The sequence below is a fragment of the Peromyscus californicus genome, unplaced genomic scaffold (genome assembly GCF_007827085.1).
Source record: "Peromyscus californicus insignis strain IS unplaced genomic scaffold, ASM782708v3 Scaffold_4__1_contigs__length_199733344, whole genome shotgun sequence".
NCBI classification, from domain to species: Eukaryota; Metazoa; Chordata; class Mammalia; order Rodentia; family Cricetidae; genus Peromyscus; species Peromyscus californicus.
In genome coordinates, this window is record NW_026294562.1 from 74,574,130 (window position 1) to 74,590,950 (window position 16,821).

A 16,821-nucleotide genomic window follows, 5' to 3' on the forward strand; every position below is an offset into this window, starting at 1 on the left:
TTGATCACCAGTAATACACCACACCCCTCTGTTAAAAGCCAGCCTGGTCTACACAGCAAGTTCTAGGACAGCCAGGGCTACACAATAAAACCCTGTCTCAAAAAAAAAAAAAAATTCTGTCGGGTGTTGGAGAGATGGCCCAGTGGTTAAAAATACTTGTTGTACTTGCAGAGAACCTAGGTTTGGTTCTAGAAACCAAATGGTGACTCACGGACACCTATAATCCCAGTTCTAGGGACTCAGACAGTCTTTTCTGGCCTCCTGGGACACCAGACACATATGTGGTGCACAGACACACATTCAGGTAAAACACCCATACATATAAAATAAAATAAGTTAAAAATATATTTTAGGGTTGGGGATTTAGCTCAGTGGTAGAGCGTTTGCCTAGCAAGCGCAAGGCCCTGGGTTCGATCCTCAGCTCAATATATATATATTTATAAAATATATATATATTTATAAAATATATATATTTTATCCTCAGTGTATACTAAAATGTATAAAGTTGACTGGAGAGATAGTTGAGCAGTTAAGGGCATTGACTATTCTTCCAGAGGACCCAGGTTCAAATCCCAGTACCCATATGATGGCTAACACCTGTAACTCTAGTTCCAGGGGACCTGATGCCTCCTTCTGGCCTCCAAGGGCATTGTATGCCCTTGGTACACAAACGCACATGCAGACAACTATACACATAATATAAAAATAAACAAATCTCAAAAAAAGGTTTTTTAACATACAAAGTTTTTTTAAAACTTTCACTAAGAGAGAAAACTGGTATGACGTCCACGTACCGGTGGCATGGGTCCTGGCGGCATTTGGTACGTCTGCACAGGGGGTCCAGAAGGCGGAGGGTAGGAGGGATGGCCTGGCGTCTGGCATGGCTGCAGCTGTGGGGGTGTGATATAGGGGTTCGCCCTGCTGCTGACAGGAGTGTGGCGATATGGGTTATGTCCTTGTTGAGGAATCCCTTGGGGAGGGCTCCCAAAATTTGGAGGGAGACTACTCGGCTGAGAAGGCAAATAGGTATTCATTCCCATCTGTGAGGAAGGTGCAGCACCATGAGCCTTGGAAACAGACGGTGGAAATGCATTCAACACATCTTGGGATCCTGTTGTAAAAGGGAGTGTGGCTGGGGGCTTGGAAAACGCTGACTGTCGGGCCGACATTGCGGGAGTTGTTGAGGGCGACTGTCCAATGTTCCCAAAAGGGTCACTATTGCTTGATCCCTGAGAGAAGTAACTGAATGTCTGTGGGGTGGAGGTGTGCACAGAAGTCTGACCAAGGAAACTATCCTCCTCGCCAACATCTGTGGAGTCCTCTGCAACACAACAGAAGAGCAATGGAGAACAATGGCTTAGAAGCAGCAACCCCTCTGGAGCAGGAGGCTCTGTACCCACGACCGAGCAAGCAGATCGCTTGCTTTGGTATTCCTACTTGTATTTTCTGCATTGGAGGGAGGAAAGAAAATCTTTCCCTTCAATCTCTTCTCTTAACCAGAGGCCTCAAACCAGACCAATGACTCTTTGCAATGAACACTTGCAGGTAAAGATATATGGACAAAAGGATATACTGTGTGACTCACTGTGTCACGCTACAGTTTCCACAAGATTTTTCCTTTTTTTTTTTTATTAAATTTTATTTCATTTTATTTTGGCAGGGAGGGTGCCAGGGCAAAGGGCAGATAGGAAGGGATAGGGAGATGAATGGGATAGAGATGCATGATGTGAAAGAGACAAAGAATAAATAAAGAGTTAAAAGAAAAAGTTTTTCTCAGGGCTGGAGAGATGGCTCAGAGGTTAAGAGCACTGACTGTTCTTCCAGAGGTCCTGAGTTCAATTCCCAGAAACTACATGGTAGCTCACAACCATCTGTAATAATATCTGGTGCCGTCTTCTGGCCTGGAGTCATACATGCAGGCAGAACACTGTATATATAACAGATAAATCTTTAAAATTGTTTTCTTTTTAAAAAATTTTTATTTGAAAAGAAAAAACTTCATTTGAATAAGAAAAGCTAAAAAGTACAGAAAAGGTATGAATTTCTCCACTAGAGATAGACACTGTTAACATTAACTTTTAGGAAGCCAGGCATGGCTGTCCATGACCTTAATCCCTGCACTCAGGAGGCAGAAATATTGAGTTTGAGGCCAGCCTGGTCTATAGAGTGAGTTCCAGGACAACCAGGAATACACAGAGAAACCTTGTCTCAAAAAAAAAGAAGAAAAAGAAAAAGAAGAAAAGAAAAACATTTTGGTATGTGCCCTTTTTACTTTCTATGTAAATATAAATAATTTCTTTTGTAAACGTTCATGTTTACAGCCAGGTGAGGCGGCACATGCCTTTAATTCCAACACTCAGGAGGCAGAGGTTGGTGGATCTCTGTTAGTTCGAGGTCAGCCTGGTCTACAAAGAGATTCCAGGACAGTCAGGGCTGTTGCACAGGGAAACCCTGTCACGAAAAACCAAACCAAACCAAAACAACAACAAAAAAGTTCATATTTACATAAAGGGTTTTTTTTTTAAAAGAAGCAATTTTGTACTTACTTTTATATATGTTAAATCTTTTTTTCCTGATATAATTCAAATCTATTTTTATTTCTACAATCATAATGAGAAACTGAAGCACAGGCATTAGCTGTGTTGACAAGTAGAGGTAGGTCAGGGGTCTCAATTACAAAGTCACTATTGTACAAATGAGCATATGTGGAATATTTCTTTACACTGTGTGAATATATGTCACTGTGATTGGTTTAATAAAAAGCTAAATGGCCAGTAGCTAGGCAGGATTTTCGAGGCAGAGAGAATGACAGGAAGAAGGGCAGAGTCTGAGGAGTCTCGAGCCAGATGCAGAAGAAGCATGGAAAGTACATAGATGAAGTAAACAAGCCTTGGGGCAGCACACAGATTAATAGAAATGGGTTGAGTTTTAAGAGCTAGTTAGAAACAAGCCTAAGCTATCAGCCAAGCTTTCATAATTAATTAGTCTCTATGTGGTTATTTGGGAGCCGGTGGTCCTGGTGAAAAATTCTGCCTACAAGCATGTGTTCTTTGTGTTCCCAAGGCAAAGTAGGTTATCCATTAACTGCAATCCCTAAAATGTAAGCAGTCGTCATAATTAGATGTTCAGACATTACAGAACACCAACTCACAGGCTGGTAAGATGGCTCAGCAGGTAAAGCTGGCTGCCCCAGAACCAACAGGATGGAAGGAGAGAACCAACTCTCACAAATTATTCTCTGATCCTCCACATATTCACACACAATAAGTAAATGAATGAAAAAAAAATTAACAAAACAGCAAGTCACTAGAAAATCATTTTTCTAAGGGAAGGTCTCCTGACTTCTCTCTAGACAACTTCATTTTCACTGTGTTCTCAGCTTAAAACAACACCACTTCTGTTCTGCTATCAAGTAATTCACGCCAGGTGTAGAAGCCCACGCCTTTAATCCCAGCACCCAGGAGGCAGAGATACTGAGTTCCAGGACAGCAAGGGCTACACAGAGAAACACTGTCTCGAAAAAGAAAAAAGAAAAAGAAAAAACAATTTACAAGAAATCATTTTTTTTTCTATTCTGCTATCCAGTAATTCACAAGGAATCATTTTCCCACTAACCAACCTCAAGACCCTCACCCTACTCTTGCTTGTTCTTTTTATGAACAGCTTTCAGCTTTTCCCTCCTACTCTTTCCTTTTGCTTTGGTCACCTTTATCTGCCACTGCTGGAGGGCTACAGTCCATCAGATGTGTGGAACCACTCCCAGCACACAGGCACACTATGGTCCCTGCCCTTGGAGAACTGCCAAAGCTCTGGGATCTCTGTGACCTCATGGTGATTCTGTCTTCAGTTTCCAGGCTGTTCCAATTATACTTCACACACCAGTTTAGTGAAGAGACTCCACTCCACAGGTTTGGCCACAGTGCCCAAAACACAATTCCAATCAGAGTACAGAGTCCATGGCTGTCTTTCTGGCCTACAATGGAACCACACTACTCAAAAAGACATGCCTACTATCCCAGCTTCTCAGAGACTGAGGAAAACAGAACACTTGAGCCTAAAAGTTCCAAAACATATTGGGCAACACAAAGTGTGGCAGTTTGAATGTAATTGGCCCTGGGAATCTGATAGGGAGTGGCACTGTTAGGAGGTGTGGCTTTGTTGGAGTGGGTATGGCCTGGTTGGAGGAAGTGTATCACTGGGCTTTGAGGTTTCCTATGCTCAGGATATCACCCAGTGTCTCAGTGACTTCCTGTTGCCTGCAATAGGTAGCAGTCTCAGCTCCAGCACCATCTGCCTACGTGCTGCCATGCTCTCCATCATGATAATAATGGACTGAATATCTGAAACTGTAAGCCAACCACTCCAATTAAAATGTTTTCTTTTTAAGAGTGTAAGAGTGCCGTGGTCATGGTGTGTCTTCACAGCAATAGAAACCCTAAGACATGAAGCCAATCTAAAATAATAATAATAATAATAAAGAGGAAGAAGAAAAAATTCAGCATACCTCTGGCTTCACCCTAGAAGCACTTTGTGAATTTATTATCTTAATCATTCCCATCTCAAACAGAAGTTCACCAACTATCTAGATTTCAATGTGAACCTCACATCTCTCAGACCTTTTGTGCAGTCCTTCAGATATTCATTAAAGAACCATGAATGTGCCAGGCGGTGGTGGCACATGCTTTTAGTCCCAGCACTCAGGAGGCAGAGGCAGGTGGATCTCTGAGTTCGAGGCCAGCCTGGTCTATACAGTAAATTCCAGGACAGCCAGGACTGTTTCACAGAGAAACTCTGTCTTGAAAACAAAAACAAAAACAAAAAAAGAACCATGAATGCAGTACCTACTACATGCCAGCTGCAGAGCTTGGACTCAGAACTATAATGAAGGGGAATGGACCTTGACACTGACACAGAGCTGGCCTCCAATGAGTCACAAGGCCTCTGTCACTTTATAATATAAACACCTCTGCCATGGGATGCACCTCAGTAGCAGACTGCTTGCCTAGAATGTGCAAGGCTCTATCTGTTCCTCAGCATCATAAAAGTCTCCCATCTGTCCCCTACCCTGGATACTCAATGTGGCTCACTTGGCGTAGGGTACCATCTACTCCGCCTGACATACAGGGGATATCAACTGACCACATTTGTGACAGGCAACCCTAGTCCAGTGCAATCTTGGAAAACCCAAGCCTTTCTAAAGCACACTTCTAATTTCATTGTCTTGTAAAAACCCTTCAAAGGAGATCAGCTGTTGGTACCCAACTTTAATCCCAGCATTCAGGAGGGAAGAGGCAGGAGAATATCAGTGACATTGAGGCCAACTTGGTCAACATAGAAACTTCTATGTTCTAGGCCAGTCAGAGCTACATAGTGAGACTCTCAACAAAACCCTTGAGGGTCTCCACAGAATTCAATGCAGTACAAACGTTTTCACACAGCATGAGCCCCACAGCCCACTAGGCCACTCCCCTGTACACACTCCAGTCAGTGATCTGCTTGAAGGAGAGTGCAGAGTGGAAGGACAGGAACCAGGAAAGAGATCCATACTGCCCCAGATCATCCACCACCACCTCCTGCCAAACGTGCAGGTTTTCCTCATACCTCCAGACTCCCTCATTTCTACGCTCCTTCAAACTCTGCTCGGATCACTTCCTGTGAGACCCTGAGGCCTCAAGGAACATCATCCCGCCACTCCACCAGCTGAGACTCACTGTGGTCAAAGCAGCCTGCCCATCCCGTCCCCAGCTGTTTAAAGCTGTACTCCAACAGCTTATGACAGCAGTGTTGGTGTGTATGGACACACTGGCTGGGGGAAGAGAGCAGAACAGTCTGCTCTGTGCTACCCTGACCTCTGCAACGGGGCCTGACAGAGAGGCTGCTCAGTTTCTATCTGCTGGATGTATAAAGCTGCTTCCTCTGTCTCTTCCACTGAGGAGATTAACTGTTGTTCTCAAGGAGGTGGGATCTCCTTTGTCTTCAGAAATGCTCTGAAGAGATCTCTAAACATGAAATGTTTTAAATGTAGAAAGTACTTGTTATGCACTAAAGAGGCGGAGGAAGGTGGATCTCTGTGAGGGCAAGGTCGGCCTGGTTTGCATAGGGAATTCCAGGACAGCCAGAGATACATAACAAAGGGATTCTATCTCAAAAAAACAAAAACAGAACATACTTGTTATGGAATTATAGTTCTAAAGACTATTTATGTGTTCTCACAAAAATAAGTTTGCATCTAAGAAGCAACAGTTTTCAAGATGGGGTTGGAGAGATGGCTCAGTGATTCTGAGAATGTGCTGTTCTCACAGAGGGACCCATTCCCAGCACCCACAACAGGCAACTCATGAGCACCTGAGCTCCAGCTCCAGGGAGATTCAAAGTCTCTGGCCTCTGAGGGCAACTGTGCTCACGTACACACACACACTCAACAAAGCCACGGGATATTACGGATTCTGCACTCTAGGCAGTAGGCTATAGCTGTGGCTAGAACTAATGAAGCCTGCACTCTGGCCAGGTAGGATAAAAAGGTGTGTGTGCACAGAGAGTTACGAGCACCAAGAAGAAAGGACAGAAAGGGGAACCTTCATATGCAGTGTGCCTTCCTTCCCTTCTCCAGCAAACGGCCCTAGTCTTCCAAGCAGGAATTATTTAGGGGAAAAAGGTCAGCATTTGGTTAGGACCTATGTGCTAGGCACTAAACAAGACCCTGCAAATCGAAGAGCAAAGAAGTTCACAGTCCAAATGGAGAGGCAGAGGTACTTAGCTCACAAATATTTACAGAAACGAGGCCGGCCATGGCGGCACACACCTTTAATCTCAGCACTCAGAGGTAGAAGCAGTAGGATCTCTGTGAGTTTGAGGCCAACCTCCTTTACATAGTGAGTTCCAGGAGAACCAGGACAACGTAGAGACCCTGTCTCAAAGGGGTGTGTGTGGGGGTGGGAGGGCTGAAAACATGAAATTTAAGTAGATGGGTAAAATGTCATGCCTGAGGCCACCCAGCAAGTTAGTGGCAGGGCCTGGTGTGGAACACAGTCTGTGCTCCTAACCACTACAGTTTCATCCAAAAATCAATCTTCCCAGACAATACACAAAAGGAGGTGAAAGCAGGTGTGGGAGCCTAACAAGGAAAAACTCGGAGGAAGTGATACCTTGAAAAAATGAGAAACGCATTCTGTACTTCCATTTCGGATATTACTTATCAATCCTAATAGGAAGCGCTGTCTATCCTAGGAGGTATCCTCCTGAAACCCGGAGTCGTCTTCTAGGAGAGAGTTTATACTACAAAGAGGGGCACTGTCCCCAGTGGCGACAGCTTACTGTCTCCTAGGTGATGCCCTGCCCCTATCACGGGGGTTCCCCAGTAAGGTAGCTTGCGGTATTCTAGCAGAGGGTAACTAATTTAGCGGCATTCTCTGCCAGCACCCAGCACACCAGTGGGTGTTCAACAAAAACTTGTGCACACCAGTGGGTGTTCACCAAAAGCTTGTGCAACGACAGGGGTTCCTTGGACCGAGAGCAAGCCCCATCACCGGGGCCCCTCCTCCAGGATCGCACAGTCCCTGACCCTCTGGAAGCTGGTCACTGGTGGCCCGAAAAGGCGGCCCAGAGAAGGCGACGCTCCTGTCCCACCCTCCTCCGAGCACACACTGGCCCCCAAGCGCCCTCGGCTCACTACCTCCGGGCAAGAGCAGGGAAGCCGGGGAGGCGGCGGCCTGCGTGACGGGGATGAAGGGCACGTTGAAGCTGAGCTCCGTGGCCGAGGAGGAGAAGAGTAAGTTAGTGCCCGACGAGGAGACGGACGCTCCGCCACCGTTAGCCTTCCTCTCCGCCATGGCTGCAGACCCCCGGCCGTTACGTGGCTCTAGGAGCCCGGTCCTGCACCGCAGACCGGAAACCGATCACCCAGGGTGCCACCGCACTTCCGCACTTGCGCACGGGGGCCACAGGCCGGGGAGCTACTGAGGGACCCGTTTTTCTTCCGGAAGCTGGAGCCGCCCAAAAGCAATAAGGCGGAACCGGCTTCAGGCCCGGGCCTATCACGTGACACCTGCGGCTTCTCGAGACTAGGTCGGATGCCGGAACCACAGCGTAGAGGGGCGTGGCCGCTGCGGGTTCTGAATCCAAGCACTAGTGGACGCTGAAAGTCGCAGGTCCTCGGTGGCGCTGGACTGCCTGAGTTTCTCATGGGCTATCTGGGCTTTTGTTTGTTTGCTTGCTTGCATGCGAGGCAGGATCTCGCTATGTAGCCCAGACTGGTCTTCGTCCTCCTACCTCAGCTCTTCCAGTCCTGAGATTAATACTACCACACGCAGCAATTCTTCTATCTTTATTTATTTATTTATTTGGAGACAGGGTCTCATGTCGCCTGGAATTCTCAGAGATCCGATTGCCTCTTCCAAGTGCTTTAAAGGCATGTGCCGCCACTCCAGCATACTATCTCCTTGAATGTGTGCGGATGATGGCTCACGCCTTTAAACTCAGCACTCAGGAGGCAGAGGCCAGTGAATCTCTGAGTTCGAAGGCAGCCTGGTCCACAGAATGAGTTCTAGCGATTGGCCAAGGCAGAGAGTGATGTATGAAACAGACCTGAGAGCCCTCCTTTTTTGGAGTTTACAGTCTGGCAAAACAATCGACTAAATACATACTGACAATTACCTGCAGACTTTCCTTAAGTGTGTTTCCTGTAACACTGTCATTATCAGGGGACAGAGGTCTAAACATTCCATGAGGAGAGAACATGTATCTCTCTCCATCAGACCATTAGCAAAGAACCGACTCAGTCTGAAGTGATAAAAAGCTTCCCTGAGAAAGAAAAACTAAAACTGAAAGCTGAAAAACAGCTCCTTGGCCTCTTTCTAAGTGCAGGGACAACTTTCCTGACAGCTCGCCTGTGCAGTCACCTCGGAAAAGCCCAAATTCCAAAACTGTCACCTTGAGTAATTAACTTCAACATACGGTATTTTTTCATTTTAGACCACAACAGGAAGAAAAGAAAGCTGAACAGTAAGGAGAGAAAAAGGACCGAAAAGGGCCCAGAACAAGATATACCCTTCAAAGTCATGCCCTCAGTGGCCTTCTAATCAGTTCCCTTCATGGACTCCACTCCCAATAACACCATCAGATAGATAGATAGATAGTCCATTAATGGGGAAGCCAGGCGGTGGTGGCACACGCCTTTAATCCCAGCACTCAGGAGACAGAGACAAGCGGATCTCTGAGTTCAAGGTCAGCCTGGTCTACAGAGTGAGTTCCAGGACAGCCAGGGCTACACTTGTCTTGAAAAAGTGCCCACCTTCTCACACACAAAAAAAGGGTCTATTGATGGGGACTGGAGATGTAGCTCAGCCTGGACTACATAGTGAGTCAAGGAAACCTAGGCTACAACAATATAAATAAATAAATAAATAAATAAATAAATAAATAAATAAATAAATAAATAAAATCCCTAAAGCTACAACAATATAAATAAATAAATAAATAAATAAATAAATAAATAAATAAATAAATAAATAAATAAAATCCCTAAAGCTAGATATCCTAGCACATAGCTTTAGCTTTGATTTTTCTTTTTTCTTTATCTTTCTTCTTCTTCTTTTTTTTTTTTTTTCCTGAGACAGGGTTTCTCCGTGTTGTTTTGGTACCTGTCCTGGAACTCACTCTGTAGCCCAGGCTGGCCTCGAACTCACTGAGATCCACCTGTCTCTGGCTCCTGAGTGCTGGGATTAAAGGCGTGGCCACCACCACCCAGCCAGAGATTGAAAGGCTTTACACACTACTCAACTGTGTCTAGCATGAACCTTTCACATTTTGATGTCCTGCAACCTGTTGCCTTTGAGAACTGAGAACTACTTTCTTCTGTCGTTTCTCTACAGATGTATTGTTCTCTGCGGAGGACAGCTACACAGCCCCCAATTATAAGGCACTTTAAGTTATTCTTCCTCGGTTGTTCATAAACCTGTGGCATACATGTTCCTAAACTTTTTTTTTTTTATGAGACGGGGTCATATATAGCTCAGGCTAGCCCCAAACTGGGTATGTAGCCAAGGCAGACTGTGAACACCTGACCTTCCTTGCCTGTATCTCCCAGGTGCTGGGGTTTAGAGACAACGCCTGTCAGCTCTCCCTCATCAACGGGTGTGCAGTGAAGAACAGGGGACCAAGAGGGGCAGGTTTTGTTCCCTTTCCCTACTGCCCTCCGGAGGGCAGTCTCGGGGCTCAGTCCAGCTGCTTACCTGCTGTCCTCTCTTCCCCTTTTATCCCTTGCTAGGGATTAAACCCAGGACTTCTTGCATGCCAGGCAAGTGCTCTACCACTGAGCAGTTCTTACTCTTCAGCTATCTACTTTCTAGATTCCATTTAGATCACCGTTCTTTTTTTTTTTTTTTTTTTTTTTGCCAAGTAGGTATCGATGATGAAACTAGGGTTTTCTGAGGTACCTCCCATACAGTGGGGAAATGGTTTCTTTATGAAAACTTGTACAATTCCTAAATTCCCTAGGCTAAAAGTTTTTGTGAGTTGCCCTTCTGGGTCTCCCCTCTTAGAGTATCCCGATCGCTATGGTGCGTGGGTATCTTGCCACAGCTCCCTAGTTACCAGGTTGGAGGAAGAAGCGCGCCTGAGTGTTTTCCAGGTCAGAAACTAAAGGCTGGGCCAGAAGAGAGTTCTGAGTGCTTGCTTCTCCATGAGGGAGGAACCAGTTCCTCTGCAATACTGAGATGCCCATAAAGGCCGCAATGCACCCTTGATTTAAAAGGCTCCTTAATTAAATCGTTCAGGAAGAACTCATTGAGTCTGGGACAAGTTCTTACACAGGCATTTGGGCAGGGTGCCATAGAAGAGTTCTAGCACCAGAACTACAAGAAAAAAAAAGTCACAAACAGATCAGGTTGCGGGGGACACCAAACGGAGTTTCACCCCTTAATTTTGTTCAGAGCTGACGCCAAGGCCTGGGTGAGCTTGCGCCTCTTGGTCCTTGGGCAAGGACGCAAACTTTGAGCCAATGAGGCAGCCTGATGGAGTTTTCCCATCAACGCGCTCCCACGGTGACTTCGACTACGCCACACAGAGCACACGGTCTCTTTCCTCTGCCCATCTCCAAGATGGCGGCCGCGCGACTGCCGGGTCTCTACCCGTCTCCAAAATGGCCGCCCCGCCCCGCCCCGCCCCGCCCACTCCCTCCCCTCCGGGACTGCGCAGCACGCTCCCGCCGCCCCTCCCTCTCGAGCTCCACCCAGGTCGCTGGCAGCGCGGTCGGTGGCCGCGATTTCCCGCCATTGTGAGAAGTGGAGGCAGGGGCCATCGCGCCGCTCCCGCCGCTGGCCAGCAGCTCGGAGGCGCTCGTCCCCGCGGCCGCCTCTCCCGGAGGCCGGCGGCTCGCGACGCCCCCCGCGCGTGGGAGGGCGCGGACGAGCCCCCCGAGGAGCCGCCGGGTGCCGCGCGCGCTCGGCCCACGGAGGAGCAGCGCCGCACGGGCCGCGCTGGCCCCGGCTCTCATCAGCGCCATGCCCTGTGGAGAAGACTGGCTGAGCCACCCGCTCGGGATCGTGCAGGGCTTCTTCGGTGAGCGGCGCGCGCCGAGCCGGGCCCCGGGAGGGGAGCGGAGTTGGCGTGGCCGGGCCTGTCGCTTGGCCTCCCTCGGGACGACGACGGTCCGAGGGCTTCACCGCCCCAGGGCTCGCGCGGCTCCGGGCCTGGCCCGCCGAGCCGGAACAGCCCGATTGGGTCGCGGCCGCAGGTGCCGCCACCTGCCCGCTGCCCGGCTCCGGCTCCGGCTCGCGGGCGGCGGGGACGCGGCTGCCAGCGCGGGCTGTGATTGACGGCCTGGCTCCTGGCTGGTGGCCCGCCGAGCCCCGGTGCTGCAGACACGGAGAGCTCCCCTTGCCCACCCAGGGCCCTGCGCGGCGGCGGAGGGAAGCCACTCTGCCTGTGGGAGCCTGCAGGATATTTCAAAACTTCCGGTGTGCGTGGAGGGTGGAGGGGGTGCTCGATCCATCTCAACAGAAGTTCACTCTGCCCGCGTTTCCACACGTCCCCCTTGAGATCGGTGGCAGCGCCTCGTTTTTCTGCTCTGTTGACTTCAGAACCCGCCTGCTTTTGTTACCTGCTCCCGTGCCGGGGCTAGCGAGAAACACTCAGCTGTTGACATGCGTTTCTGACAGAGCGCGAGCCGGGCAAGCTGCGTGAATTTTAGTTGTCATTGCCATCGTTACTTCTTTAGTTAACTAGACCTTCCGATTCCCACTCGCATCCCTAATTTCGTTGCGCTTAGTGACGACGGAAATCGGACCTTATTAGAAAGGACTGATAGAGCCGCAGCACCTGACTGGCATGGAATTAAAGGGTTGTGGAATTCTCCCATCTCGTGTGAAACAGTGAGGGGGCAGAGGGATATTTCATTGTAGTGTCCATAATAGTTAGCATGTGCAAGGCCCTGGGTTCAATCTCTTCCCTCACACACACACACACACACACACACACACACACACACAGAGAGAGAGAGAGAGAGAGAGAGAGAGAGAGAGAGATGGTATTAGGAAGGAGTTAGTAAGAGGCTAGAGTCCTCAGCAGCCCATAACCGATGTCATGAAACATTCTTTTTGGTTCCTAGACTGATGCAGGCTAGCCTGGGACTCATTGTGTAGCCCAGGCTAGTTGAACTCGTGTCATTTCTCCTGCCTCAGTCTCCCTAAGTGCTGGGGTCACAGGCATGAGCCACCACTCTCCGTGGAATGTATTTCCTGTAGGAGGGCCTTAATGCTCCCATAGTAACTACTCATTTTGCCTAGAATTCTAACTAATTATGTTGTTTCCCAGGGTGAAACTAAAGGCAGCAGATAGAAGTGCCCTAGTCAGTGAACACAGCTGATGCACACAAAAGAATAAAACGTGGGCTTTGGCTATAGCTCAGTAGGAGAATGCACACCTGGCCTGCTGAATGGTCTGGGTACGATGCAGGTGGAGAGAAGCAGATTCGTATGTAGCAATCTAGGGTGGTTTTCAAAGGGAATAGGCAGCTTGCCTGTGATTCGATCACCTAGAAGGCTGAGGCATGATTGCCAGTTTGAGACTAGCCTATATGCTGAGACTCTAAAAGGGCTGTGTTCCTTCACTAAATGCTAGTGATTGAAGTTCAAAATATTGGACCCAACAGTTGGTGTTGGGAATAATGATGACTCCCAAATGTCAAGTGAGGATTCAATTCCATACTGGTTGAAGGTGCAAATGCATAGTTACATTTCAGGGAAAATCCTCCCAGAGTTAAAGACTAAAGTTTGGGACTTTAAAGGGTTAAGTTCTCATGACTGATATTAGAATTCTTTTCCCATTTTTTTGAGACAAGATCTCAGCCCAGGCTGGCTTGGGGCTCATGGAAATCCTCGCACCTCACTCAGCCTATGGAGTGCTGGGCTCACAGGCCTGTGCCACCTTGCCCAGCCAGGATATCCATTTGTGAAAAATGCCCCAGTACCCTGGACTTGCTGTAGGAATAAAGTGGTTTTAAATATAATACGATTGAATATATTTTTGTCATATTTTGTTCTTTAAGTGTGATCCTAAGGCACACATACATCTCGTATTAGTACAGGAAAAAATAATTTGGTACTACAGTATTTTATATATTGAATGAAAAAAGAAATAAGGAAAGGATGTGACTGGTCCTTTGTACAGTGGAGGAGAAAGTTTATTGTAGATAAAAGGGGAATGTAACCAGAAGCAGGGACATCATGGAGAGTCCAGAGTGGACATGACCAGACTGAGCTGGGCCTGGGAGGAAGGGGGGAGCCTGACCAAGAGGCCAGGAGGGTAAAGAGTAGACAAAAGAGACCAAGTAACCAAAATGGTTGGATTATATAGGAAGGGCAGCCCAGCCCCTGGGCTAGAGAAGTTTAGGATAGGGGGTGGGATGTGCCAAGCATACTCTGTAACAGGTAGGTACTGAAGGATGCAGGGAGAACCTGGTAGCCAGGTCCACTTTGATACCTTAAATAGGCACCTCAGCCATTTGTCCTGGGTTTGAGACTTAACATAAATCTTGTGGAATGTTTTGGAAAGGTCGTCATTGTTGTCCTCGGAGTGTAATCTGCTCTTCTCCGTGTTGCTCCTATTTTCCTGCCGTTGTGATCACGTTAAGCACCCGTGTAGTAAAAGCATTGAAGACATTGTATGGGTTAAGCTTGGAAACAGTGTTTGGTTTGTGTTTGATTTGTGTTTCTGGTGCTGGGGATTGAACCAGGCACAGGCACATACTCCACCACTGAAGCTGTACCCTCTGCCCAGGGAGTTGTTTTAACTCCTGTGTTTTCTCTTCCGATAGAAAGATAATTGGTGTCTTTTGTTTTGGTTTGCTTTGTTTTGTTTTAAACCGGGACTCTAAGTAAGAAAGAAAATAGGAAGGTCCCTGCCATGTTTAGGGTAACCACTGTTTGATTTATTATGGTTGTCTTTATTTATTTTGGCTGTGTTGGGATTGAACCTAGGGCCTCAAGTGTGCTAGGTAAGCACTCCACCGGTGAGCCATACTCCTAGCACTGGACTTATTTTCTTTGCATGGAGTTAGTTTGTTACAGTACTAGATAAAGAACTCCAGAAATTCTCACACGCTAGACAAGGGCTCTATTACTGAGTCGGATCTAGTCCTTGGCTTTTGAGATAGTGCTTCCTTTGTAGTCTCGAGTTCTGAGCTTGTCAGTCTCCAGATTCTGGGACTACAGTTGTGGGCCATTATATATACCCTGTTCTGTAGTTTCTAAAAACTGAAAACTGTGATGTTATTCATATTATCCTAAAATACATGTTTCTTAATATGCTTTGAACATCTTCGCATCGATGGGAATTTATTTCCCCATTCTGAATGTCCCTGTTGTATATTGTTACACAAGTTTGTTATCCTGTCATATATTTTAAGTTAGATGACTAAGCTAGAACTGTGTTGTCTGATACAGCAGCCACTTATTTAAATTAGTTAAAATGACACAAAATTAAAGGTTAAACTCCTTGTTGTTACTAAGTTTCAAATGCTCATTAGCTGCATGTGGGTAGAGACTGTAAGAGGTAGCAGAGTTGGAGAATATTAAGAGACTTATTTTTAACTGCGTGTGTGTGTGTGTGTGTGTGTGTGTGTGTGTGTGTGTGTGTGTGTGCTAGAGTGTGGGTATGTACATTTTAGTGGAGTTGCCCTTAGAAGCTAGAGGTGTTGGACACCACACACACACACACACAAAACAGACTAGAGTTACACGCTGTTGGGAACCTCCAGACATGGGTGTTAGGGACCAAACTCAGGTCCTCTGAAAGAGCAGTTCTCCACCTTAACTGCAGCGACGTCTCCCTAGCCCCATGCCTGTGCTTGGTAGGATCTTGCTGTGTGGTCTAGGCTGGCCCTGAATTCACTGTGTAGCTCAGGCTGACCTCAGACTTCATCTTCTGCCTCACCACCTAAATGCTGGTATTACTGGCATGTGCCTCCACACCCAGTTTCTGTCAGCACATTGTACCAGCTTTAGTTAGTAGGTATTTCTTGTGCCACCACACCCAGCTGCTGTCAGTGAATTGTATCAGCTTTAGATTTATTAAATGTCCCTCGATCCTGTCCAGAAACTTCATCTTCAAGACTGTTGTCGTGGTCTAGGACCTGTGGTGGTGTTTTGGATGTCTGTGGCGCTCTCCTTGTTTCCAGTGTAGCTTTTCTCCTGCACTTTCTGTGCTGGAACCAGGGGATTTCAGTTGCTTCTAGAGACTTCACCAGCGGGTTTTAGTTTCTTGGGTAGCCCCAGGCTGACCTTGAATTCTCCGTCCTTCTACCTCAGCCTCTAGTGCAGAAATGACAGGCATACCTCACTGCACCCAACTCCTGTTGACCTTGTATGTGCTTTAGTATCTGATCTATCCTTTTTTCCTCCTCTGGTACCCACTATCTCACCTAGGCTGGTCTTGAGCCTTCCAGGTTCTGGGATTACAGGCATGCACCATCACTTCTGGCTTTTATCTGCATGTCTTCTGAGAGGTTTTTATATCTACTTGCGTGTTTCTCTGTGAGGTTATATGTACATGTATAGGTGCCCTTGGATACCAGAAGTTAGAAGCAGTTGTGAGCCTTTCTCTCTGGGTGCTAGGAAACATTTACTTTAGTCTTCCTCTTATTTTTCATTTGTTTTCTTTAAATAATTTATTTTTATTTTATGTGCATTGGCATTTTGCCTGCATGTACATCTTTGTCATGATTTTGGAGTTACAGACAGTTGTGAGCTGCCATGTGGTTGCTGGGAATTGAACCCGAGTCTTCTGGAAGAGCAGTCGGTGCTCTTAACCACTGAGCCATCTCTCCAGCCCCATTGTTTTTTGTTTTGTTTTGTTTTTGTTTTTGTTTTTTTTTTTTTTGAGATTGTTTTCTGGAGCCCCAGATTGGCCTCCAACTCCCTCTAACCAAAGATGTCTCTGGCTCCCCCAAGGCAGTCGCCATGCCTGACCACTGTATTGATAATGTGGCTTAATAACTATTCATTTACTTTGAGACCAGATCTTGTCATTTTACCCAGGCTGGCATCCAGCTCCTGGGTTCAAGTGATCCTCCTTCAGCTTCTAAGTAGCTGGGACTAAAGGCATGTGCCACCAATCCTTTCCATAACTATGTGGGGGGAAAGACTGTGCACACACACATGCATGTGAACACCAGAGGACAGCTTTGGGAATCAGTTCTTTCTGTCCCATGTGGTTCCGGTGATTGGACTTAGGGCATCAGGCTTGGCAGCAAATGGTCTTACTCACTTAACCATCTCCCTGGCCACAGAACTGTTGTTCATTTCAGGCTGCTTATAACTGCCCCTT

General features: G+C 47.1%; 2 protein-coding genes across 4 annotated transcripts in view; one reads left to right on the top strand and one right to left on the bottom strand.

Annotated features, from left to right (window-relative positions):
• Positions 1-7,908, bottom strand: part of Sec23ip (SEC23 interacting protein) — a 42,556-nt gene extending 34,648 nt beyond the window's left edge. For both annotated transcript variants that reach the window (XM_052762970.1, XM_052762969.1), the window contains exons 1-2: positions 7,673-7,908; positions 795-1,321 (exon numbers count right to left, since the gene is read on the bottom strand). In XM_052762970.1, the coding sequence (XP_052618930.1) occupies positions 795-1,321; positions 7,673-7,829 (684 nt within the window). In that variant the 5' untranslated portion in view covers positions 7,830-7,908. The remainder of the gene's footprint in view (positions 1-794; positions 1,322-7,672) is intronic.
• A 3,472-nt stretch (positions 7,909-11,380) lies between these two features.
• Mcmbp (minichromosome maintenance complex binding protein) overlaps positions 11,381-16,821 on the top strand; it is a 53,767-nt gene continuing 48,326 nt past the window's right edge. For both annotated transcript variants that reach the window (XM_052712750.1, XM_052712751.1), the window contains exon 1: positions 11,381-11,556. In XM_052712750.1, coding sequence (XP_052568710.1) covers positions 11,499-11,556 — 58 coding nt within the window. In that variant the 5' untranslated portion in view covers positions 11,381-11,498. The remainder of the gene's footprint in view (positions 11,557-16,821) is intronic.